Here is a 26,578-nt window from a genome sequence, read left to right on the forward strand (position 1 = left end):
ATTGTGAGATCCTATCTCCAAACCATATAAAGAGGGTAACATTAACACTAATAATAACAATAATACAAAACATAATTAAATATCTTGCATATCTAACATATGAAAGTTACTTACATAATTCTCTTGCCTTGTAAAGGACTTTTATATTTTTATTCCTTTATCTTACATTTGGAAAAATAGATGCCCAGAGAGAATTAAATAACTCATCCAAGGTATCCAGCTAGAAAGCAAGAACTGGAATTTGAACCTAAATCAACCTGACAATGGAACTCGCACTTGTATAAATCATGCTGTCATTTGTAGTCACTGCAACTTATCAACCCACAACTTCTTAGTGCTATGACAGCCTTCACTGATAATAAACAATATGACTGTATTCACTAGTAATAGCTAACCTGATTTTTTTCCCTCTGGCTTCTTCTGGTAATCAATTAACTTCAAGCCAAACCATGACTTTTGAGCCTTGGCATTCCCCTGAGTAAAATGCTAATATAATTGTATGATGATTGATTATCTCCACACCTCCCTTCTATCTTTAACCTAGTTTTATCCCATCTCGTCAAAGATCAATCTGGCAAAACAATGCTGAACAATCTGTGTGTGGTAAGCACAGATTTTACCAGACAGACTAATTCGAAGATTGTATTTACCCTACAAATTAAAAAACAAAACAAAACCTTTGGTCCTTAGGATATAAGAGCCCTGTGCATATGTGTTGAACACCTATTTCCTAGATTTTAACTATCCTTGCCCTGCTTTATTTATGAGTCATAAAGCTGTAAACAAAGAATGAAATGCTTATAGTGAAGTTCAATGGGATATTTATACTCTTACAATTGGATGTGTTTCTCATCATAATGGGACACACCATGACACAAACGGAAGTAAGAACTGAAGAGATTCTCACACAGAATTATTTAAAATGTTCAGCAAGAGACCAAACATCAGAAGCAGACAAACCATTACAATAATTCAAAATCTCTATCACTATGCGTATTCAACGAAAGGAAGCAAGCTGGTATATATTTTTCTTTACAACAAAGACTGGTCACAAAATCTGAAGTAAAAGGATAGGAACACATACAACAAGAGGGGAAATAAGGAGGAAAGTAAAGATGGAAGAAAACAAAAAGAAGATGAAGAAAGAAAAAAGAGAAGTGTGATGTATGAAAAGGAAGGAGGAAAGGCCTGGACCCAAAACTCAGGTCTCCAACTGTTTTGTTTTGTTTTGTTTTGTTTTTCAGCTCCAGAAGTTTCTTCAATGCAAACTCATTTCTATGCATTGCCCCACTTTCTTGCAGTATTTAAAATGTAAGAGAAAGAGAAAAGAATATGCATTAAGTGACACACACACACATATACTCACACACAGATTATTTGACGATGACAGGATTCCGTGACATCACTATAAAACCACCCACTTTTTCATGAGTAATGAATGGGAAATGGCAGATATGATCAAATGTCCCCATTTCAAGTCATTTCTTCAAATGTCAGCTTTGTAACCCAGAGCATCCTCATAACTGACAATTATGACATGGTAGTAGCATCCAATATAGATGCAAGATATTTGCTTTGAGATGACTTTTCACATTTCAAGGAAAGAGTTGGAAGTCATCGTTTTCTGTGTCTCGCTGCTCTGGTCAGACATAGGAAGAATCCCTTGTGGATAAAACTAGAAACAGTGTCATAATTTAGGAATAAGCACATTCATTCTCTGTTATGGGACCGATGCCGGTAGGGGTTAGCTCAGAGCTGTAAGAAATAAGTTCTGAAAACAAGATACAGAAAACTCAGCAAAAGGTCAATTTGGAATCTTAAATATTTAAAGATATATGGATTGAAAATCCTACAGAACCTTCCATCTGAAAACCCATGTCTACAGGAAGCAAGTGTTTCTTCTATTATTTTCTTCTTCCTTTGATGAATTATTTTTATCGGATCAATTAGATAGACTATATAAATATTCATTCAGCAAAGAAGATTTAAGAATATCACACCTATCCAAGACATAGTTGCAGTAACCAACAAGCCTTCAAGAAGATTTACCTATAAAGGAGGGACAAACTTTAGCCAATTGTGTACTTAGAATAAATAATAACAGCTAAAGTTTAGTAAGTGTTAAAATGCCAGGCAAGTAGGAACTATTAGTATCTCTGTTTTAAGTACATAGAAGCTTGAACCAAGAGAAAGTAATTGTTTCCAAATATACAAATCTAGTATTGAAGAAAGTTGGCCTGTGAACTCTAACCTCATAGAATATATAAAGTAATGCAGCATCTGAAATGTAATTTGTCTAGATTTGAACAGACTGTGGGATCAGCTGCCTTCCTTTAGCCAAGGCCTCTGTTCATCATAGCAAGAGAAGTTGATACCTCAAACATGGGCTTGGCTGTTTCGAAGAGGTTAGCTTTCTTTCTGTAATTCTTTTATCAAAAATACAACCCCTCTCCAGCTTTAGATCAATTATTAAATAATAATGAAAATACAGGCAGTTCTAAGACCAAAAAGGCAAATTAATGAGCTAAAGGGGCAAGTTGGGACAGAATGTACTCAACAAGCAATGCTTAATAGTCAAAGCAGGGAGCGAGCCTAAAAAAAATAGCTACTTCTAGAATATGCCTTTAAGAACAGTCAGAATTCCATGGGGAAAGTATTGTGACCACAATGGCATGAGGCATTTGTAGCACTATGGGAGGTTCTGGATAGGGAAAGTTCAAAAGAAAGGAGAAATTCACTGACCAGACACTGTGTGGATGAATGATTTCCAATTACAGAAATACATGAGGGGTTTGTATCCACATTCTGTAGTAGGAGGGGGTGGGCCTGGCTCAGTGAAGTGTGCTGTTTGCTGTGTTTCACAGCCATGTCTCCAAGGGCTAAGTTCTTGGTTGGCCAAGGAGGTAACCATCAGAAAGAAGAGGTAGGCACCCAAGGGTGTGATTGGAAAACACCTTGTCCCTCTCCCCATCTTTAGCATCAAAGCCCTCAAGAGCTTGATAGATGCTTCTCATTTGTTTTCGATCTTACACCAGCCCTAACCTAAGAAAAATGTAATCATCACCGAAGTCCACAACAGAAAAGAAGTCAATAAAGTCCAACTTATAGATCTAATCCAGTCTGCCACCTGATTTTGTAAGAACATTACTGGAATACAGTGATGCTGATCCATTTATAGATGTATTGAGCTGTACAAGAAACAATCCAGATAAACTCTCTCACGCTTGCATTTGTTTTCTCAATTTCTCGTCTTAATGGTAAACTTATTGTCCATTTCTAAGTTCAGAACTTAGGTCATGGGCCACTCAGTAAATGTCCTTTAGTGAACTGATCTTCTATTTGCGCTGAAGTCTCCTTGAAGTGATAGGGATTTGTTATGGTTTGAATAAGAATGTAACTCTCCAATTGGTAGAATTATTTTGAGAGGTTGTGAGAATTCAGGAGATTAGACCTAGCTGGAGGAAGAGGATGGGTAAGGGAAGTGTCTTTAAAGAATATACCTCTTTGCTTCCTCTTTTTTTCTGCTTCTTGTGTGACATAAAAGGAAGAATGCCCCTGCAATCATAATGTCCTGCTCAGAAACCTGGTCAAGTGACCATGGCCTAAACCCTCTGAAACTGTGAGCCAAAATAAGTCCTTCCTCCCTTATATTGTTTCTGTCATAAACTTTGTCCCAATGATGAGGAAAATAAAACTAACACAGAATCTGAGCTGGATCCCCCTTGAGGTAGGTGTGGTTATTCTGGGAAAGTGGTCCACATAAGAAAGTTCTGCTCAGATTAAAGTGTCCTGTCTCTTGGCAAGTCTCTTGGCAAGTGACTGCTGATGGTGAAATATGACTCAAAGCATAGATATCAGGGTGTTACACAACTCAAACCAAAGGGATTGCACCTATAGCAGAGATTATCATGAAAACCAAGACAGATCAGGACCCAAGTGGCTACAAGAGTATACTATAGCCCTAAGATAGCCATAACCCCAATGCATACAAGTTGTGTGAACTTGGGTAATTGCTTTTCTTCTCTAGGCTTGTTTTCTCTCTGGAAACCCAAAATATTTCTCACCCTCTAAGGCTAGTTTGAAGATAATCTGAGATAATAATGTATTAAAATAAATTAAAACATATTAGATTCTGAAATAATTACTGAGTATCTACTCTATGTCCAGGTCTTGGACTGAGTACCAGAAACAGCAAACTAAAAGTCCTTATGAAGCCTTTCTTCTCATGGGGAAAAATAAAAATCAATAAGAAAACATTTAATATTTCAGAAGAAAATTGAAGACAGGTTAGAGATACTGGGTGGATAAAATCAGAAGTGGATTGCTCCTTTATATAAGGTGGAGAGAAAAGTCCTTACTAGTAAAGTAACACTTGAGCAGAGACCTCACCTGAGTAGAGACCTAAAGGCAACGTGGAAGAAAGCTATGCAAACATCCAAAAATAAAATGTCCAAGGCAGAAAGATCAACATGTGCAAATAAAATGGGAGACAATTGGACATGTTTAAGAAACAGTAATGCTTTTAAAATGCTAAGCTTTAGTTTTGAGATAGAAATACTTGATATACTAATATAAAGTTAAAATCGTGCCCTAGTTTCAAAAGGATACAGTATAAGGAGATACTGGTCAAATAGTCAAATAAGTTATAGGCTTGGGGATCGAGCAATGCCAAATACATAAAAACTAGACATTTGATACCCAGAACACATACTCTCTCCTCTCTCTCTTTCTCTCTCTCCTCTCTCTCTTTCTCCTCTTTTTCTTTCTCTCTCTCTCAACTCAATCTATGTTACACTAAGTGCTTTACCATTGAGCTGTATTCTTGGCCCTGACTAGACTTTTTTTTAACTCAAATTTACTTAAAATATCAAATCTAGGTCATTTTATTGTTCTTACTTTAAAATAATTAGTTACTTAAGTGCTTCAATATATCAAGAACTGACATATTGGTTGGTTCTAAGTTATTTGAAGACAGAAGATGCCTCAGATCCGTGTATATTTCTGAGTGAGAAAATTCATTTTCCATTAAAATAAAACTATCACTTCTTCTTTCTTCAGTAGGCTAAGACATATGAATTAACTCTGTGTTTGTATATGGCTAGGAAAAGCTCTCTCCTCCTTCCTTCCCTCCCTCCCTCCCTCCCTCTTTCTCTCTCTCTCTCTCTCTCTCTCTCTCTCTCTCTCTCTCTCTCTCTCTCTCTCTCATTGAGTGATAAGCTAAGTTTCCAGATTCCTCCAGGAAGAAAAGAATGCACCCAGGAATTTGATCTCAATTGATGGCATCTCCTCACCTTAATGACTAATTGAGTTATCTTATTTACATCAGAGCTGTCCAACAAAACCCTAATGTGCACCAGCAATGCTCCCATTGTCTCTCCTGTACTTTGGGAGCTCTTGAAGGTACATTCTGATACTTTGATGTACATTCACTGGATGGTCAACCTCACTTCCAATAACCCTGCCTCTCTTTAAAGCACAGAGGAAACAAATTGCCTTCAATCACTTCCAAAATCAGAGGGAGAAAAGGAGGATCTTCAAAAATTTTCACAATTTAATAGGTGTCTCTGGCTGACATTGTTCATTATCTATCTTGATTTATTAAGTAAATACTTTAAAACACTAATTTATTTAATCCTGAAACCATTTCATGATGCATATATTCCGATGTACGCACTTTGCAGATGCGGACCCTGAGGCACAGGCAGGTCTACTCTTATCTAATCCATCCTCTAGAAAGTACTGGAACTGGAACCACCTGGCTTTGGAAAGATTTTCTTATATTAAGTCACTTGGTCACTACTCTGACTTTTCTATTTATCTGGGTCCAGGCTTTAAAGGCTGAAGAGGAGGTTTACAACTGGAAGAAAAATGGATGGGGATATGGAATAAAGGATTTTAAATTATGCAGCGTTTTCCTGATTGTAAGTTTAAAAAATTTTCATGAGAGAAATTACAAATTATAGAAAATACAAAAAGAAATTATCATCCCAAATAATCATTATTAGTATTTTGTTCTGTGAATATTCAAGTTTTTCCCTCTAAATATTAGCAAATAAATATGGGAGATTTGATGTCTCTCTGCTTTGTTCATTATATAATACATTATGGATATTCACATCATCATTGAAAATTATTTGAACATTTTTTCCAATGACTACATAGGAATTCATAAGAATATGTCATAATTCATTTTACTGTTGAATATCTAGATTGTTTCTATATTATTTTGCATATATCAACATATACATATACATATATGCCATCCTCAAATACTCAAGATCATCTTAGCTTATTTTCTTTAACATATGTTTCCAGACATGAAACTACTGGGTCAAAGGATACTCGGGATTTAAAAGCTTATATAAACTCCTTAACCAATGGCCTGAGAGAAAGACGGTAGCAATTTGAAAGAGAAAGAAAATTATTTTCTTCTGCCTCAAGCTGCTGCTTTAGATATACACACACACACATATGTGTATACACACATGTATGTATATACACATATACACATATACATATATATGTGTGTGCATACATGTATATATATATATATATATATATATATATATATATATATATATATATATATATATATATATATATATATAATACGTATGTCAGTCATGGGGCTTGAACACTGGGCCTGGGTGCTTTCCCTCAGCTCTTCAGCTCAAGGATAGCGCTCTACCACTTGAGCCACAGTGCCACTTCTGGTTTTTTCTGGTGGTTTATTGGAGATTAGAGTCTCATGGACTTTCCTGCCTGGACTGGCTTTGAACTGTGATCCTCAGATCTCAGCCTCCTTAATAGCTAGGATTACAGGTGTGAACCACTGATGCCCAGCAGCTGTATACATTTTAAAATACACCCTGTGCTGACAGATCCTTAGATAAAGAAGTCATTCATATAGACATTCAAGGAACATTCAGGACGAATATCTTTTCAAAGTATCAAAATACTATGTTAGCTGGGTATCAGTGGCTCATACCTAATCCTAGCTTCTCAGGAGGCTGAGATCTTAGGATCGTGGTTTGAAGCCAGCCCAGTGAAGAAAGTCTATAAGACTCTTATCAGTGTTAAACCACAAAAAAGTAGAGCTGTGGCTCAAGTGGTAGAGCACCAGCCTTGAGCAAAAGTAGTTAGGAACAGCACATAGGCCCTGAGTTCAAGCCCAAGGAGCAGCACCAAAAAAAAAAAAAAATATATATATATATATATATATATATATATATATATAAAACAAATTTACAAGGATAAATAAGATTATGTATAGACTATACCAATTACTGGTTTGTTTTGACTTCAATATTGCAAAAATTATATTAACTTGGGCTAGGAAGGTGGCTCAGTGGTAGAGTGCTTGCCTTGCATGCAGGAGGCCCTGGGTTCAATTCCTCAGCACCACATAAACAAAAAGAATAAAAAGCCGGAAGTGGCGCTGTGGCTCAAGTGGTAGAGTGCTAGCCTTGAGCTGAAGAGCTGAGGGACAGCACCCAGACCCAGAGTTCAGGCCCCACGACCGGACCCCCCAAAAAAAGAAAAATTATATTAACTTGAAACAAAAATAGTATTTGCAATTATATTCTTGGAAGGTTTTTAAACTACATTCTTAGTTAACATTCAAATTCAGAAGCAGTATTTAAGTCTTTTCAGGCCTGTTATTTTAAGGCACGGGGACTGTTTAGTATAAAAAGAAGGTCTTGAGTTATTGAACTGGTGTCAGTGATACACTCTAATCCTTACTGAATTTCTCTGTATGATTTTTTGTTTTCACTTTGACACTACAGCTACTGCAGTTATTATGACTCGGTTAAGTACCAGAGACAAGTACATTCAAATGTTAGCTTGTAGTGACACTATAGAAAGCAGGTAATACAGAAAAATTCTAAAAAGATAATAATGCTAATACAACTTGTCTTTTTTCTTTTAAATATTACAAAAAAACTTAGTTTGGTGGTTTTCTAAGGTGATTTTCTTCAAAATTTCCAACAGTTGAACTAAAGTCATTTTAAGATACTAAACAATTCTTTTTCAAAAATAGCAATAAAATAATTTTATTCAAGGGTGCTTTTTGTCCTTTGCTTAAAAGGCCTAAATTGTAATAAGATCTTACCAGCTATTATTACATTAAATTTTATAAATATGAAAATTTATAATTACTAATTTATAGTAAATGATTATAATCTTTAAATTTGTTTTATAATACGAAAGACAATTTGAGAGAAAGGCATTCAGTATTTAGTAGGAAAATAGGATATAATTCAACTCTTCACACATACCCTTTCAGTTTATTTTATTATTAAGTATTTGTACAAAGAGGTTACGGTTCCATAAGTCAGGTTATGAATACAATGCATCTTGATCATTGTCACCCCTTTCAGCATTCTCTCCCATTTTCCCCCTTCCCATTCCTACCCTCAATTTACATAGTTCAGTTTTTACATAACATACATTGAAAATAGTGACTGCATTTGCTCACTCTTCCTCCTACCCTTTTTTAAAGTGTCAGTGTATCTTCTAGAGGCATAACAAGTAGAAGTTGAAGTTTGTAGTTGAATTGACTTTTTCAGATTTTCTCTTACACTTTTAGAAATTGTTTTCTTTCATGAATTGTTAAATAAGCAGTGAGCATATTGAACATAATTAAAGTTAAAAGTAAGGTGATGTTTTCAGATTCATATTAATAATGCCGAGTTTTTTTCCCTAGTTTGCACAGACATCTTATTGAACATTTAAACGCAGAGATAGTATTACATACTATCACCGATGTGAATATTGCGTTGGAATGGATACGATCAACCTTGCTTTATATCAGAGCCTTGAAAAACCCATCTCATTATGGTTTGTTACATTGTCCTGGAAAAGTAATAATTTTTTCAAGTCACTGAGCCTCTGTTTATACTAAGAGTTCACAAAATAGATTACAGAAACTAATAGATAACAGAAACAAAAAAGTAATAACAGTCACAAATACTTTTAGAGGCAAGAGTAGGCGAAAGAGGAAACTTTATGTGTTCTATTATAATCTTTTTAATGAGCTTTACAACTCACACCATTAAAGATAGTACCAGAGAGAAAGCTTCAACTAGTAAAAATAAGAAAAATGCCTAATATTTAAAATAGTTAATTTTTAAGTCTTCAATCTTTTCCATACTAAATGGTCAACTGCCTCTTATTCTGAATTTGTGTCTGTTCATTATTTTGTAAGAAATTAAATTCACTTATATTATTTCTGTGGCCTTTCATTCTAGCTCTCAAGCTAAGACACATCTAGTTCTCCTACATTGTTTCCTATAGAACAAGTTAAAAGCTTAAAATAATTAGGATTGCTGAATACCAGAACCTGACTCATTGCAATACCATTCTAATGCAACACAGGTTCAAAACTTTCAGATTTCCAAGGATAATATAAGCCTTTTTACAAAAGAATCTCAGCCAGGGTGTGGTAGCAGTCATCAGTAACTCCATCACTTGGAAAGTAGAGGCTGAAGGATCTCAGTTTGAAGGCTGGCTTGAACTAGCACCTGTTTCAACTAAAAAGAAAATACCTCCATGAATAACTGTGTTATTTAACAATCTGTATTTCTACTTAGAGAGTATTTTTGCTTAGTTCAAAAGTCAGTATCAGAATATAAATATTATTATTTTTATTTACTTTTTTGTCAGTCATGGGGCTTGAACTCTGGGTCTGGGCACTGTCCCTCAGCTCTTCAGCTCAAGGCCAGAGCTCTATAACTTGAGCCACAGTGCCACTTCCAGTTTTCTGGTGGTTTTTTGTTTGTTTTTTGGGTCCGGTCATGGGGCCTGAACTCTGGGCCTGGGCGCTGTCAGCTCTTCAGCTCAAGGCTAGCGCTCTACCACTTGAGCCACAGTGCCACTTCCAGCTTTTTTCTTTTTGCTTATGTGGTGCTGAGGAATCGAACCCAGGGCCTCAGGCATGCAAGGCAAGCACTCTACCACTGAGCCACCTTCCCAGTCCCTTCCGGTGGTTTTTTGGAGATAAGAGTCTCATGGACTTTCCTGCCCAGGCTGACTTTGAGCCGTGATCCTCAGATCTCAGCCTCCTGAGTAGCTAGGATTACAGGTGTGAGCCACCAGCACCAGGCTAAGGTCTTTATTTTTAATCACCACTGTTTACTGTTTTGTACCTTTTTCCTTTTTAAATTGTTTGCTATTGTGAACAAAGTGGAAAAGTAACTGTTTGCTATTGTGAACAAAGTGAAAAATAACCTTGTATTTTTCAAAGTGTAAATGCATTTGTATATAAATATCTAGAATTACTGGGTAAATTTTTAAAATTTGATACTTGTTGCTACATTGCTACCTTAATGACTTACATAGCAACCAACTTTGTTCGATGGTGCCCTATTGTTTCTGTTTGTTCAGCCTTACCTTCAGGGTATATTTTTATCAGTGTTATGTATAAATAATGTTCTGTTTTAATTTGCATTTCTTCCTTCTCATGCTTGCTAGACAGGTGCTATCCCACTTGATCCACACCTCTATCCCTTTCTGTTTTAGTTCTTTTATGGATAGGATCGATGAAGTTTTACATATGTACACACATACGCATAACCACACCCAGATCAAGATAAGGAATATTTCCCACAGGTTACTTCATGCCAATTTCCTGTCAAATATTAACCACTTCAAAATGAATATTAAGCTCCCATCACAATATATTAGCTGCATTCTTGATACAAATGCAAGCATTTACTTATAATATTTACCCTTTTTCTCTTGTTTGCTCAACATAATATTAATGAGAGTATTCCATTATAAGTAGGTGTATTCATAGTAGTTTGTTCTTTGCTATTATTGTGCTGTTCCCAGTATGGATATACAATTTAGTCATCTATTACGATTTTTGAATGTATCTTTTTTTTTTGTAGGTACTAGGGTTTGAACTCGGGGCTTTATACTTGCCAGGCAAGCACTCTACCACTTTAGCAACTACTCTCCTCTTGTATGGATCCCACCCCCCTTTTTGTGTCAGTCATGGAGCTAGAACTCTGGGCCTGAGCGCTTTCCCTCAGCTCTTCAGCTCAAGGCTTGCACTCTACCACTTCAGCCACAGCACCACTTCCAGTTTTCTGGTGGTATATTGGAGATGAGTTTCATGGCTTTGCCTGCCTGGGCTGGCTTTGAACCACAATCCTTAGATCTCAACCTCCTAAGTAGCTAGGATTACAGGCGTGAGCCACCGGCACCCAGCATCCTGTATGTATCTCTTGTTGGTTATGAGCATTCATTTCTTTGGAGTATATCTATGTAAGAGTAGTAAAATAAAGTAGGCCTATAACTTATGTTTAGCTTTAGTAGATAACTCAAACACAGTAATTTTCCTAAAGCAGTTGAACCAACTTACCCTGTCAACAGCTATATAGAAGAATTCTAGTCCTTTACATGATTATCAATAATTGGTTTTATTAGTTTTTAATATCAGTCGTTGCCCTGTGTTGTGTGTGTTTGTGTATAGTATGTATATGAGGAGTAGTTGTAGCATAGTAGTAATAGTAATGGTAGTAGTAGTTGTTGATTTGATTTTGCATTTCCTTGTTGAGTACTTGCACTGGGACCTTTTCCTATTGGTCATTTGAACATCTTGTTTCAGAAGTACCTGTTCAAATCTTTTACCTACTTTTAAATCACATTTTTTGTATTTTTATGGTTAATATATAGAAGTTGTTGAGTAAAAAGCTTGTCAAATGTATATATTCAAATCTTTTCTCCAAGTGTGTTGGTTTTTCACATCCTAAAAGCATCTTTGATTTAAAAAAAAAATTCTTAATTTTAAATAATACTGATGTGAACTTATATATATATATATATATATCCTTCAGTATGAAAATATTTGTATAATTGTGTTAGTAGCATATGTACTTTTTACAAAATAGCAGTTTTCCAAAATGGTTGTATTACTACTCTCATAGAAACATTCTTTTTGTTTTATTCTGTTTTGGTTTGGTTTTTTGTTTTGTTTTGCTTTTTTGCTGGTTTTGGGGCTTGAACTCAGGGCCTGAGCTCTGTCCTTGGGCTGTTTCATTTGAGCCACAGTTCCATTCCTGGTTTTCTGGTGGATAATTGAAGAGTCTCATGGATTTACCTACCCAGACTGGCTTTGAACCCCAATCCTCAGATCTCAGCTTCCTGAGTAGCTAGGATTATAGATGTGATCCACCAGTGCTCATTTTAGAATGAAAATCCATTAGAAAATAGTCACTTGGCAGATGATTGTGTGTAAAACCTAAGCGATTTGTTTCACATAGTTCTTATTTCACGTAGTTCTGTTCACTGCTAATACAAAAAAGAGGCAAAAGATAGCCAATTGGTATTGAAAGGATTGTAAAACAAATAATTTATAGAGAGTTCATCGCATCAATTCATTAAGCTATTTTTCCTATATGATATTTAGTACTCTTCTCCAAGTGATGGTATAAACTGAACCTATAAAAGATAAGTTAAATCCACTCTATTTTAACTTTTTAATAAATTTTCATGGCTTACACAGGTTTTAAATCTGGATTGAACAAAGAAGGAATTGAAGCAAAATTACAAGGTTAGATGAAATTCCTCCCAGAAATAACATGTTCTAAAATTTTTTATGAACGCAAGCATATTCTTTTGTAAACTATTACTAAATAGCAAACTTCTTTTCAGAAAAAAGTATAAACTAGTTCTTTTCCACACATAAATAAAGCTTAGCATTTAGATTAATATTGTATATAGTATGTTAACTTGGCTTATTTATTTGTACAGTGACCATAGTGTTTGAAAATGCTGCTTAGTAATAAAATTATTTTTATTTTGTAGCCTAGTTTTAATTGAAAATAAGCTTACATTGGTGATGAATTTCTTATCCCTATTTTGCCAGTGATATTTTCTTGTCATATCCCAGCTTTCTTATTCAATTAATCATTTAGTGTTTTACTGCTTGTGTCTTAAAAATATAAAAATATTAGGCACTTATTAGAATTAGATATTCTAGCTCTTCATTGTGTTGAGACTGTCTTTCAGTGAAAGAAAAATAATGAATTCATTAAAAATATTTTGTGAACTTTAGTTTTTTTGTCTACTTTGATAATCACATGTGGTCAATATAGCTTCAAAGATATGGATAAAGTCATAAGCTATCTTCTTTAAAGAGTAAATTTGTTGTTGAAACAATGATAACTATATATTCGTAATGTGCTGTTGAAAAATACTTGTAAATTATCCACAACTGACTAATTTTCTAATTTTTTTTAAACTGAAGTATATTTTAATAATAATGATTAAACACATAAACAAAATCAGATAATTCAAGGGATATTTAACTATATAACTTTAATATTTTATCTTTTGTTAAGTTGGGAGAATTATTGTTCATGCTTGCCTTATTTTCATAGATAAGTTTTGCTTATAAAGAACATTATATAACTGAAAAGAATTGGTAATGTAAAGAAGAAAACAATTAGTATCTTTTCCTTACTCACTGCAATGTTCATGGCTGATATACGTATAAGAGAAGATAGATGGATAGGAGAAAAGCATAATATATTTATTTAATCAAAATTTTACATGCCATTGGAACCTTCCAAAATGGAGATCCAGAGATCCAAAGAGTTTTTTCTGAAAAGAACTTTACTATTTAATGTGTGATTTTATTCTTAAGTATGATGAGAGGTAGACAGTTGTGTAGAATTATGACTGCCAAAATGAGTATCACCTATTGGTAATAAACTGAAACTTAGAAAGGCCAGTTTGTTAGATTTTTCTTGGCCTATTTGTGTATCATTCCTTCCTCTTGGATGTATGGCAGGAACTCTTTAGATTAAGTGTCTACAAACTTAGGAAGGTCAGAATATTACTGTGCTTCAAACAGAAAGGCAGACAGATTATAGTAATCTATGATTCTGAAGCCTTTGTATCTCCGTTGTTTTAGAGTACTTTGGGGTAGTATTTTATGAAGTCTGCCTTAAATCTCTCAGGAAAGGACCTTAGCATAATGTGTGCTGCATTCTAAACTTGATTATGTCTTCTTGCTCAATGTCCTGCAGTAACTCCACCTCACTCTTAGAATAAAATGCAAATTCTCACCAGAGCCCACAGAATCCTACTAGATTCATCCCTGCCTGTTTTTCTCACTTTAGCTTTCCCCCTTGTTCATTCTTCTGTCTCCATATTGGCTTTTGTTTTTTTAATTAAACCTAGTTGTTCTTACTCAGGTCTTTTACACAGTCTGTTTCTTGTTCTTGAAACACTTCTCAAGTATTTCACATGGCCTATATCTTTATTTCATTCAAGCCTCTTTAAAAATCAGCTACTCAGCGTAGTCTTTCTATGTATCAGCTTATTTAAATCTACTTTTACTGAGAGAAAGATAGATTTTTGTGATGTCATTTTTGTTGCTCTCCTTGTTCTTGGAGAAGATAATGTCTTTATTTTGAAAATCAGGGTGACTATATACTTCCTTTATATTAGAAATTATGTAGCAATATATTAGAAATACAAGATTTAAAAGTTTAAAAAAACCTTACATTCTCTTTAGCCTTTCTCAGCTTTACTTTTCATGATAGTAGCTTTCAATACCAAAACTTTTATTTGTGTAGATTGCTTTTTTAAACCACAATTTGCTGATTAAGTAAAATATAAGGAAAATACACTGCTGTGAACCTAGTAGATAAACCTTTAGAATAGTGCATAAAGTATAGTAAGCATTCTTCCTTGATTGGTTGACTGATTAATGGGTAATGAGCTGCCTTATTATGTCTAAGCTGGGAGCCTATGGCTCATGCCTATAATCCCAGTTCCTTAAAACACTGAGACCTCAGGATTACAATCCAAAGCCATCCTGGGAAGGAAGTTGGTAAGACTCCATTTAACCACCAGAAAAGCCAAATAGGACTGTGGCACACAAGTGGTAGAGTGCTAGCCTTAAACACAGAAGCTCAGTGACTCCCAGGCCCTGATTTCAAACCTCAGGACCAGCACATACCCACAAATGTCTAAGAAAATTAGAAAAGACTTCAAGAGCTTTAATTAGCAAACACATTAAACTATCCAACTGCCAAAACAATGTTGCTTAAAGTATTTCCTAAGCAAACACTTCTAATGACTCTGTGTGTGTGTGTGTGTGTGTGTGTGTGTGTGTGTGAGAGAGAGAGAGAGAGAGAGAGAGAAAGACAGACAGAGAGACAGAGACAGAGAGAGGAGGGGAAGAGGATTGAATAGGTTTTACTACTTACTCTGCTCTGAACTATCTTAGTTTTTCTGGGTTCTACTATGGGGTAGATTAAAAATTGTAATTAGCAGAATACACTTATTAGTGATCTACTAATCCATGTCAATTGTAGTAATAGGGCTTCCTATTCCAGGTAGAAATGGTGATTGTGCTCAGTTAGATGGAAGTAAATACTGAAATCATCAACTAAAACAGGTTTATGTGGTTGTCCAATGAAGTACAAACAGGAAGGAGGGGAAAGACTGGGGGTTTGTAACAAATTTTGTAGGATTATTTGACTATATACTTTGAGCATAAGTCTTTTTGATAAAAATTTAAAACAAAGAAAAATAAAGTTGTTTCATATTGGAAAACAAATAGCACTACAATTCCTTCAACCTAGAGCAAATTACTTAGCCTCTACTCTTCAGTTTCCCAACCTGTGTATGGAAATAATAATATTATTTTGAGAATTAACTAGGTAATACATATATATTGTTTCAAGTGCTCTATGTGCTAAATCTCCTTTTATTATTAAATGTTTTTATTTATACTATTGTTACTATTAGAAACATTTCTATAGCATATTTAATAATAATTCTATTTTGCCTTATTTCCCTGTTTCACTGAAATGATTTTTATTATTGAACAGAATTATGTTTGAAAAATCTTAATGACTTGTCATCCCTGGACTTGATAAAGATGGATGGTGATGTTAATTTCAAACCAACAGGTAATGTTTCTTATGATTGTTGGTAAATTTAATTATTGTTGCCCTAACAAAAATTTAATTTTTTTCTCCTCAAATTTAGATCATAGTAAAACTAAATTGTAATCTCCATTATCAACCAAGAGTAGAGGTTAAGGAAATGTTGTTAAAATGATTTTTAATCATTTAAAGCTAATATAGAGAATGTTTATTTTTTGTATTTTTTTCTTACAGAGTCAGGAAGATTGATGGCTTGGTATTATATTACATTTGAGACAGTGAAGAAATTTTGTACAATCAGTGGAAAAGAAACTTTATCAGATCTGGTAAGTTAACTTTCATGAGAACAATAAATAGGTAATGATATAGTACAAAAACTATTGGAGAAGAAACTATTATATATGCTTCATATAATTTATTATTGAACAAGTCAAAAGGAAAGCTTTTTCTTATTGTTGTTGTTGGTCATGGGGCCTGAACTCTGGGCCTGGGCACTGTCCCTCAGCTCTTCAGCTCAAGGCTAGTGCTCTACCACTTGAACCACAGCACCACTTCCTGTTTTTCTGCTAATGTGGTGCTGAGGAATTGAACCCAGGGCCTTATGCATTCAAGGCAAGCACTCTACCACTGAGCCACCTTCCCAGCCCCAAAAGGAAAGCATTTGTAATTACATCTCCCTTCAGTGTATCTCTGTCATAAGACATGAAATATGTCTTAGAATATATTTGGTCTTCAGTTGCATTTTTATCAGAGCTGAGAAAGTTTATATACATACTCAAAATAGGTGTAATAACTATTTACAACTTAACTGATAATGCTAATTAATTTGGTAGTGACAAATATGTGAGAGAGATTTCAGGACAATGTAGCATGATATATTAAGAAAGTCTGGTATGAGTAAAGGACAGTGAGTTGGAATCTAGGGTTGTGGCAACCTTTCCCTAAATCTTTTGCACCAGCATAGCAGTAACAGTTGAAATAAAATAGTATCAATTATAGTCCAGAAAAAAGAAATGATTATGAAGATGAGAATATTAAGTTAAAATGTCACAGTGGGGACAATTTTGCACCTGTAGCAGCCACATCACAGGCATATTCTTTCTTCCTTCCGTGTGTGTGTGTGTGTGTGTGTGTGTGTGTGTGTGTGTGTGTGTGTGTGAGTGAGTGTGTATGTATATGTATGTATGTGTCATAGGACTTGAACTCAGGGCCTGGGTGCTGTCCTTGAGCTTTCGTGCTCAAGCTAGTACTCTTAACACTTTGAGCCACAGTGCCATTTCTGGTTATCCAATGGTTAACTGGAAATAATAGTCTCACAGACTTTCTTCCCCTGGGCTGGCTTTGAACTGTGATCCTTAGATCTCAGCCTCCTAAGTAGCTAGGATTATAGAGCACCTGGCAACAGGCATATTTATAGTGCCTGTTGTCTACATTGATTCTTCCTCTCTTTGCTGGAAACATGAATGTGAAACAAGATACTTGTAAAATAAAATTTTTAATCTCAAATTGAAATGATTGTATTTAATTTTAAATACCTGTGTTGATTAGCATAATAAGATTAGTATACTAAGGATTATATAAGATAATGTTAGTTGTTATAAAGAAATCACCTGAACAAAATTTTATGAAAGGTAAAAGGTTTATATTTTCATGTAAATATTCTTCATTAAGAAGAAAATAAAAGTATAAAATATCCAATACTAACAATGACTGATCTGATCTTTAGTTTAACAAGAAAATTAGAACAAGTGTTAGTTCCATTTATAGATAAGGGAAACAAAGCACAGAGTGTGCTTACTAGTCATCTGACAAAGCTAGTCTATAAAATGCAAATTTTTTATTACCTGAAGCATTATTTTCTATTAAATATTTGGAATTATGACTGATAAGATATAGAAGGCTATAAAGGAAGACGAAAAAGAACAGTGTTTATTGAGTGCTTTTTACTATGCATTAGGCACTGGGTTGTATATTGTAAATTTTGTCTTTCTGATCTTTCTAATCTAATTGGTATAGTTCTAATGTCTAATTACATCACTTATTAAGTATAATATATAAAGCACGCTCTGAATTATTAATTGGTAAAACCATGGTGTCCCCAGGCAGCATGAAAAATAAGTAAATGTAGAGAAATAAGATGTGATAAAAGAAGTTGAAAATGAACTTAATATTAAGTGGACAAATTCCTAAATTCTGTAGGTCTCAATGATCGCCAGCTGTAATGAATTTCTAGATGTACAGTTAAGGATAAATGAAAAGAAAACACTGAATACTTTGAACAAAAGTCCAAATCGGATAACTATCAGGTACAGAAATTACATATATTTAAAATAACTTTATGAAGTTTTACTTAAAGTAGGTCATAAAAGTTTTTCCATATGTTTTTATTTATAGATTTCCAATGGACGGAAGAATTAAAACAACAGAAATGAAAGTAAATTGGTAATAATAATTTTTAATATTTTATTGTTTTGCCTACTGGTCCCTAGTTCATAGTAATGAAGGTTTACATCTACTTATTCTTTTTTTTTTTGATATGGGGTGTCATGTAGACAAGGCTGGCAATCGTTCTACTTCTGCTCCCAAATTACTAGGATTACAGGTGTGCACCACCACTTTTGGTTTCTTTTTTAGCTTTAAAGCATATTTTAAATTTATTTTACATAATACAAAAAATAGAATATTCCCATTAAAATTAGGGGGCAGATTATAGATGTGAAATTAATTTTCAGGGATTTTCAGACTGGGGCTAGGAGAGCTGAAGAAGAACGATGGAAGGTGTGACATCAATCAAGATGGGGCATTGTACTCAAATTGTTATATTGAGTTGAAAGCTCTTTATCCAACTACTTTAATAACTAAAAAATTTAAAAACAACTTTCAGACTAATTAAAATGAATTTACTGGTTGGGAGTATAGCTCAATGGCAGAACACTTTCCTAACATGTGCAAGACCTTGGATTCAATCACCAGCACCATACCAAAAAAAGTGAATATTTTTAAAAATGAATATCGTTAAGAATGTGTTCTGTTGAGGTGAAAAGTAAACAATAGAAAAAATGTTCTGTTTATATTTATCATCAGGAGCTTTCAGGCTGGCTTGAATGATAACCATGCATAAAAATAATATCCACCATTAAAACAAATGTAATACGTGTATTTAAATGATAGTGACAGTCTAGACAAGACAAATAAGCCAACACATGAATTGAGGGAAGCATACATTATAGTGGATTACTATTCTGCTAATAGTGGGGAATGTATATATAAGTAGTAATTGGAACACTAAAGTTTACACTTGTCTACACAGTTTGAAATCACAAAGGCAGTAGTATGATTTTCTTCTATTCAAAGTACATTTCTAAGTATTTATGTTTTCTAAATATTTAGTACTAATGTTTCTAAGTATTTAGTACTAAGTATTAGTACTGAGGTCATTTTAAAGTACATTAAGCTCATTTTTAATGTAGCTTAATGAAATCAACTAGCCAATTAATTTTCTTCCTTAGCTAGAGATTATTATTTCTTTGGGTTATTTCCTGACATCTCATTGAATCTTATCTTCTAATATGCCTATGAAACAGTCTTCTAAATATATGTATGCAATTCATCATGCAGGTCTATATCTTGAACATAGACGCTAATATTTTATGTCTTAGCTGTATTTCTCTGGTAATTAACATGTCCTTAGAAATCACAGAGAACTAAGAGACTATGTAGTCCAAACTTGTCATTTTCAAATGAATCAGTAATATTTGGGTATGTTATGACTTGCCAAGTATGATGCTACATTAAGGACTAAGTTAGAACTAGAATCTGGGTGGCTTGATTCACTTAGTTGTTGTTTTGTTTTGTTTTTTTAAGTATACTCTGTTTTAGTTTGTTTGTTTGTTTTTGCCAGTCCTGGAGCTCAAACTCAGGATGTGGGCACTGTTCCTGAGCTTCTTTTGCTCAAAGCTAGCACTCTACCACTTGAGCCACAGCACCATTTCTGGCTTTTTCTGTTTATGTGGTACTGAGGCACATGAACTCAAGGCATCGTGCATGTTAGGCAAGCGCTCTACCACTAAGCCACATTCCCAGGTCCCCTTTAAATATACTCTGTTACACTAGTTACTGAATCAAATCAAGGTATTTCCCTATAAACATTTTGTTTGAAATTTTAATGATTTCCTATACTCTGCCTAAAATTGGATTCTACACTCTTTTGATTAGGGCTGTCAGATTTAAAAATTGATGAGTTATAATTGGTTTTATGCATACCATAATTTAAATTATTACTATAATCTCCCACCTTTGTGCATCTTATTTGAGAATTGCCAAGAAAAGAGTATGCATCAATGTGGAGTTGTCATTTCTTATTGCAGAATTTACATGTGGTCTAACTTTTCACATGTATGCATTCCTGTTTTGCTAAATTTCAGATCTGTTCTTCTTTAAGTAGACATCAAAAGAGAGAGAGAAAGACTGAACTTTTGGAGGTTGGGAAAAGGAATTCAGAGATAATACAAACCAAGACAGAAACAATTTTTCAATCAATAATGTTGAATACTGTAACTTTTCAAAGGAAACAATGAAATTTCTTTTTCCACAGTCTTATCCAGGCCCAGCTAGGATGCATTCCTATACAAGATTTTGCTTTGACACAAGATACCTCGAAGATTTTCAGAAATGGTTCACGAATTGCAAGATGTATGTTTCAGGAGAGTGGATTTTCAGTGTTTTCTCAGTAAACTAGCACACCAAGTTTAACATTGGAAACTTTTTTTCAGGGCTGTCAGATTTTGTAGCTGCTCAAGAAAAGAAGTTTGCTGTGCTATTGAACAGTCTGATTTTAGCTAAATGTTTTAGGTGTAAACTTTGGGAGAACTCTCTGTATGTATCCAAACAACTGGAAAAAATTGGTAAGTACTGAATACAGCAAGCAATTTGTTATTATCTGCAATTTATTTTACTTTTACTGTTGACAGTCATTCTATGATGAATATATAACTGTAAAAAAATGTGTTTTATGGTCCAAAATAAAGTACTTTATTTTGAAAGTCTAATTTTTATTTGCTCTTGCTTAAATGATTACATTTAAAATCAACTAAATAGTTCATGAGAAATGGCATCTGCTACTTTTTTTAATGCTTTTTTCTCATACTGATAGTGAGCTTTTGTTCCAATTATTAATTAAGTCTCTTCTCTGACTCATATTTTGCTTTGTTTTCAGTGACAAAATACAAAACTAGGAATCCTGGCCATTTTAAATTATTTACAGAAAATTATGTTATTTATGTATATTTTAACATTTTCCATTTTCAATAATAGATTTTTATTACCAGTCTGTTGAAAAAAGATTAAAGGTGTCATTTATAAAAAACTGGAATTAGGCTCAAGGATTCTGGAATTATCCAGTTTTTACCTTTGACTTTCTGACCCTACTCCTTAAATGGCTACAATTGTAAAAGGAAGGCTCAGCTTCTACTTAAGTTGTGAGAAATGCCATATTCATTTTACAAAGACAAGTGTGTTCTAAACTGGCAAGGATTTTATTCAACATTTGGAAAATAGAACCTTAGAGAGCAATTTGAAATTAGGTGAAATAATTATTAGTGTTATTATTCTTGAAAAAGCCAGTCTTTCAACGATATTAAGTGTGGATACCTGTTGCATTCTGTCCTCTCCAGATTGTCAAATACTAACTTGCCTATCACACAAACTCAGTACAGCTGAACAGAAAAAAAGCAAATATTCCTCAGAAAAATATTGATAGGAAACATGTAAATCTAAACCAAATGTAAATCTAAGTGCTTATGGAACATGATAAAGAGAAACTAATACTAATTGATTTTAACAGTAAATATAAACTTTCAAAAGCTAGAAGTTGGAGCTGGGAAGTTGGCTCAGTGGTAGAGTGCTTGCCTCATATGAATGAGGCCTGGTTTTGATTCCTTTGTACCACATAAGCAGAAAAAGCTGAAAGTGGCACTGTGGCTCAAGTGGTAGAGTGCTAGCCTTGAGCTGACGAGCTGAGGGACAGTGCCCAGGCCCAGAGTTCAGGCTCCACGATCAACAACAACAACAACAAGAAAGCTAAAAGTCAGGAAAAGTCTTGAGGAAAATGGAAATGAACATTAAGGTATATTCATTTGAACCCTGGAACATTAAAAAGTATTCATTAGAATACTGGAAGCTTTTGTCTTAAGAATGGGTAAGATAGCCAGGAATTGGTAACTCATGCTTATAATCCTAGAAAGTCAGAAGGCTGAGACTGAGGATTGGTTTTTGAAGTCATCCTGGGCAGAAAAGTCTATGAGACTCCATCTCCAATTAACCAGCACAAACTGGGCTGGAAGTAGTGCTCAAGTGATGAGAGCATCAGCTTTGAGCAAACAAGCTGAGTAAAAATACCAAGCCCTGAGATCAAGTCCCAGTACTGGATAAGTAAATAAATAAATGTCAGAGAAATTCCCAAGAACAGTTTAAAAAATAGTGGTGTTACTTTTATCAGTATTATATGTGCTTTATACAGAGATAATTAAAGTATCATTTCTTAAAATACCATTTTTTCACCAAAATGCTGGAAGTGCAGCTGTGGCTCAAGTTGGGAGAGCATCAGCCTTTCAGCAAAATATGGTAAGGGAGAGCTCCCAGTCCCCGAATTCAAGCCCTAGGACCACCACAAAATAAAACAAAACAAAACAAAAAATCCTGTTTAGTGACTGGTAAAATTTACTCATGCAGGCATATCAATTTAAAATTACAGTGCCCGAAAGCATAAGGAAATAACAAAGGTACAAAGGAAAAATCAACTATATTTAAGGAAGAAAAGCAAAGCCAGTGTGAGCAGAGAGTATTCAGTAAGAAGAGAGTAGTGAGCAATTAAATGGGAGGGCTAGCTGTAGGGAATTCAGCCACAGTAAAATATATATGTGTGTATGTGTGTGTATATACATATATATATATATATATATATGTATATATATATATATATGTGTGTGTGTGTGTGTGTATGTATGAAATGTCATTTTAATGCAATGGAAAAAGATTGGAAGTTTTAGGCAGCAAAGAAAAATGATCTGGCTTAGGTACAGACACAGAACTATATATAATACACACACACACACTCACACTTATTTTTTTTGCCAGTCCTGGGGCTTGAACTCAGGTTCTGGACACTGTCCTTGAGCTTACTTTTGCTCAAGGCTAGCACTCTACCTCTTGAGCCACAGCGCCACTTCCAGCTTTTTCTCTTTATGTGGTACTGAGGAATCAAACATGGGGTTTTACACATGGTAGGCAAGTACTCTACCATTAAGCCACATTCCCAGCCCAGAACTATATTTTTAAGACAGAGACACTCAGAGTCCTAACTCTGAAGTCATATGCCTATCCTTAAATCATGTTGCTTTTCTATCATACAGAGTTTATTTGCTAGAGTTTGCTGTATGGAAATTAACAATAAAGAGTTAAGAATACTAGAAGTTGTGTTTTAAAAATGACTAAGAGAAATTCATAAGACTAGGAGATAAGATAAAACTAAGGGTTGAATCATAATGTAGATCATGGCAGGAATGCTTGGGGAAGAGATCACAGTCACACAGGTAACAAGAAAAGGACTAGAAGAGTTTCCCATTCTCTTGGAAGCTTACTCTTACCAACTCCAACCCATCCCACCATACCTTTTAGTAAATTAGAACTCAGAAGTCTTGGTTACTTTCCATTATGCTTACTTTGTAAAGTTCTACCACCTCAACACCCATACCGGGGACCAAGCTTCTAGTATCTAGATCTTTGGATAACACTCAAACAATATGCTAACTATAACAGTTGTAAATTTTGCTGAATATTTTTAAAGCTTTTCTTTTATTCATTTTTGTAGTGCTGGGGACTGACTGAACCCAGGTCGCATATAAGGTAGCAAGCACTCTTATTATTGAGACATATTCCTCAGTCCCCAAAATATTTTTATTAATGTAGTTGTATTTGAGTATAAGTTTCATTTAAAGTGGATTATTTAAAAATTGTTCCATTAATTTTTTACAGGTATTACATTGTCAAATGCCATGGTAAATGCAGGTTTGACTTCCTTTAAAAAAATTGAATCAACAGATGCAAGAGAACTTGAGCTGGTAATTAGTATTCACTTATTCCTAATGTTATCAAAGCCCAATTTAAATTCTAAAACCCAACTTTTATCACCTTATTTATAGAAAATTATTTCCTATAGTCATAAATATTTTGTCATAAATATATTTCTATAGTCATAAATATAGACATAAGGATTTAGAGTAATTATTACATAATATGTAATAATTATTAAAACTATTGATTCTAGAACTGGAGATGTGTCTCAGATGGTAGAGTGCCTATGTAGCAACTGGGAAGTCATGAGTTCAAATCCTAGTACCACCAAAACAAATGAACAAACAAAACCTTATTGATTAAAAATATATTTTGTTGAGCTGGGTGCTAGGTCTAATCCTAGCTACTCAGGAGACTTTGATCAAGGATCTTTCAAAGCCAGCATGGGCAGGAAAGTGTATGAGACTCTTACTTACCTTTAATTAACACAGAAAATCAGAAGTGGAGCTGTAGCTCACAGTGGTAGAATGTTAGCCTTGAGCAAAAGAGCTCAAGAATATTGCCCAGGCCATGAGTTCAAGTCCCATGACTGACAGAAAAAAAAATTTCTATTGAAAGAGTTGCAAGCATGTAATGAGAAAATAATGATTAATTTATTTCCATTTCAGATTTTAAGTAGACACCCTCCTTTTGGAACTCAAATAAAAGAAGCTGTGATGTATCTTCCAAAGTATGAACTTGAAGTAGAACAGGTAAATATTTTTTGTTTCTTAAATATTTGGATTATTTCTTAAGAGTAAAGCTACTATAACTGGTATGAATAGTAAGGTTGTTTTTTAAAACACTTTTATATGCCTATCCTTTTTTGAAGATTGCAAGATACAGTAATACCATGGCGGAAATATTAGTGACACTTACGTTAAGAAACTTTGAACAACTACAAACTAAACGAACAGCACCAGATTCTCACTATACCACCTTAATCATAGGTGATTCAGACAATCAGGTTGTTTTTAAACACAAAATTATGTAAGTAATTAAGATCATGTGTTATATATATTCATATAGAGTTAACATTAACTATAAATCATGTTAATATATAGTAGGTATATATTCCAGATAGGCTTTATCAGTGCAACTTGGATTCAACTATGGTTAAGAAAATTACGGTCAAAATAGCTTCATTGCAGGGAATGCATATAATCATAACATTCAATGTACATATGTGAAAAAGGAAGTGAAAAACTTGATATCAGTTATGGTGGGGAGGATACATGGGACAGGAAAAAATGATGGGAGAGTGATGAAGATACACTGGACATTTAAGTAGACATGTTAAATTGTAACCCTGATGCACAGATGTGTATATTTGAAGATTAAAAATAAAAAATATAAAGATTTCTCTGTTAATATTCTATTTGCCCTCCTCAGAATTTGGGGGAAGTAGTTTTCAGTACCCACTTTACTATTAGAGAAGACTAATCAGGAGTAATCAACCCTTAAAAATTAATATTTCAGTGTCTAGATCATTGTTTATATTTTTTCAGGGATTCTGTTTTGCTAAAAGCTGGAAACTGGGTTAAAAAAATTGATGTGAAGAGAGCTCTTATATCTGAAGATCTTAGCATAAATCTAATTAGCTCTGATTTTGGTAAGTTAAGTAATGAAGATATAGCTGTAAAAATATGATAGCTTTTAAAATTATTTCCTTTATGCTAAGACAGATAAACAAAATCATATTAAATAAAATGGTACCTTTACATAATATAAACAAGCTTTAAGGAAAACATCATCTATTTTGATGTGGAAAATAGAACATAGATCAGGATAGTTCAAATTTGACTTGTTCAGTTATAGATATTTTCTTGTTTTGTTGCGTTTTTTTTTGGGGGGGGGGCGGTCGTGGGCCTGAACTCTGGACCTGGGCACTGTCCCTCAACTCTTCAGCTCAAGGCTAGCGCTCTACTACTTGAGCCACAGTGCCACTTCCAGCTTTCTTTTTTCTGCTTAGTGGTTCTAAGGAATCGAACCCAAGACCTCATGCATGCAAGGCAAGTGCTCTACCACTGAGCCACCTTCCCAGCCCCTATAGATATTTTCTAACACAGTTAAATTTCAATAGTTATAGAAACATTTTTAATGAAAATTAATATACTCATTTTTATTTGTCAAACATTTTCTGCTTTTAAGAATGTTTTTATTTCCTGGAATTCTTTTTTTTTGCTCAGTGGTGGGGCTTGAATTCTGGGCCTGGGCACTGTCCCTCAGCTATTCAGCTCAAGGCTAGCGCTCTACCGTTTGAGCCATAGCGCCACTTCTGGTTTTCTGGTGGTTTATTGGAGATAAGAGTTTCATGGCTTTTCTTGCCTGGACTGGCTTTGAACCATGATCCCCAGATCTCAGCCTCCTGAGTAACAAGGATTACAGATGTGAGCCACCAGCACCTGGCTCTTTCCTGGAATTTTTATCACTAGTGTTAAAATAGTATAAGAGATATAAAAAGAAAGAAATGATGAAAGAGCTGGTGGCTCATGCCTGTAATCCTAGCTACTCAGGAGGCTGAGATCTGAGGATCACAGTTTGACACCCAGCCCAAG

General features: G+C 34.3%; 1 protein-coding gene across 1 annotated transcript in view; it reads left to right on the forward strand.

The window, feature by feature from the left end:
* Positions 1–2,866: 2,866 nt before the first annotated feature.
* LOC122107913 (probable ATP-dependent DNA helicase HFM1) overlaps positions 2,867–26,578 on the forward strand; it is a 47,496-nt gene continuing 23,784 nt past the window's right edge. The window contains exons 1-14 of the mRNA XM_042679781.1: positions 2,867–2,903; positions 7,788–7,869; positions 8,708–8,841; positions 12,512–12,559; positions 15,855–15,935; positions 16,146–16,237; positions 18,111–18,217; positions 18,306–18,353; positions 20,506–20,603; positions 20,684–20,815; positions 23,943–24,028; positions 24,650–24,733; positions 24,853–25,010; positions 25,529–25,632. Of these exons, the coding sequence (XP_042535715.1) occupies positions 2,867–2,903; positions 7,788–7,869; positions 8,708–8,841; positions 12,512–12,559; positions 15,855–15,935; positions 16,146–16,237; positions 18,111–18,217; positions 18,306–18,353; positions 20,506–20,603; positions 20,684–20,815; positions 23,943–24,028; positions 24,650–24,733; positions 24,853–25,010; positions 25,529–25,632 (1,291 nt within the window). The remainder of the gene's footprint in view (positions 2,904–7,787; positions 7,870–8,707; positions 8,842–12,511; positions 12,560–15,854; positions 15,936–16,145; positions 16,238–18,110; positions 18,218–18,305; positions 18,354–20,505; positions 20,604–20,683; positions 20,816–23,942; positions 24,029–24,649; positions 24,734–24,852; positions 25,011–25,528; positions 25,633–26,578) is intronic.

Source organism: Dipodomys spectabilis, unplaced genomic scaffold, assembly GCF_019054845.1.
Source record: "Dipodomys spectabilis isolate Male_0828 unplaced genomic scaffold, ASM1905484v1 ptg000054l, whole genome shotgun sequence".
Taxonomy (NCBI): domain Eukaryota; kingdom Metazoa; phylum Chordata; class Mammalia; order Rodentia; family Heteromyidae; genus Dipodomys; species Dipodomys spectabilis.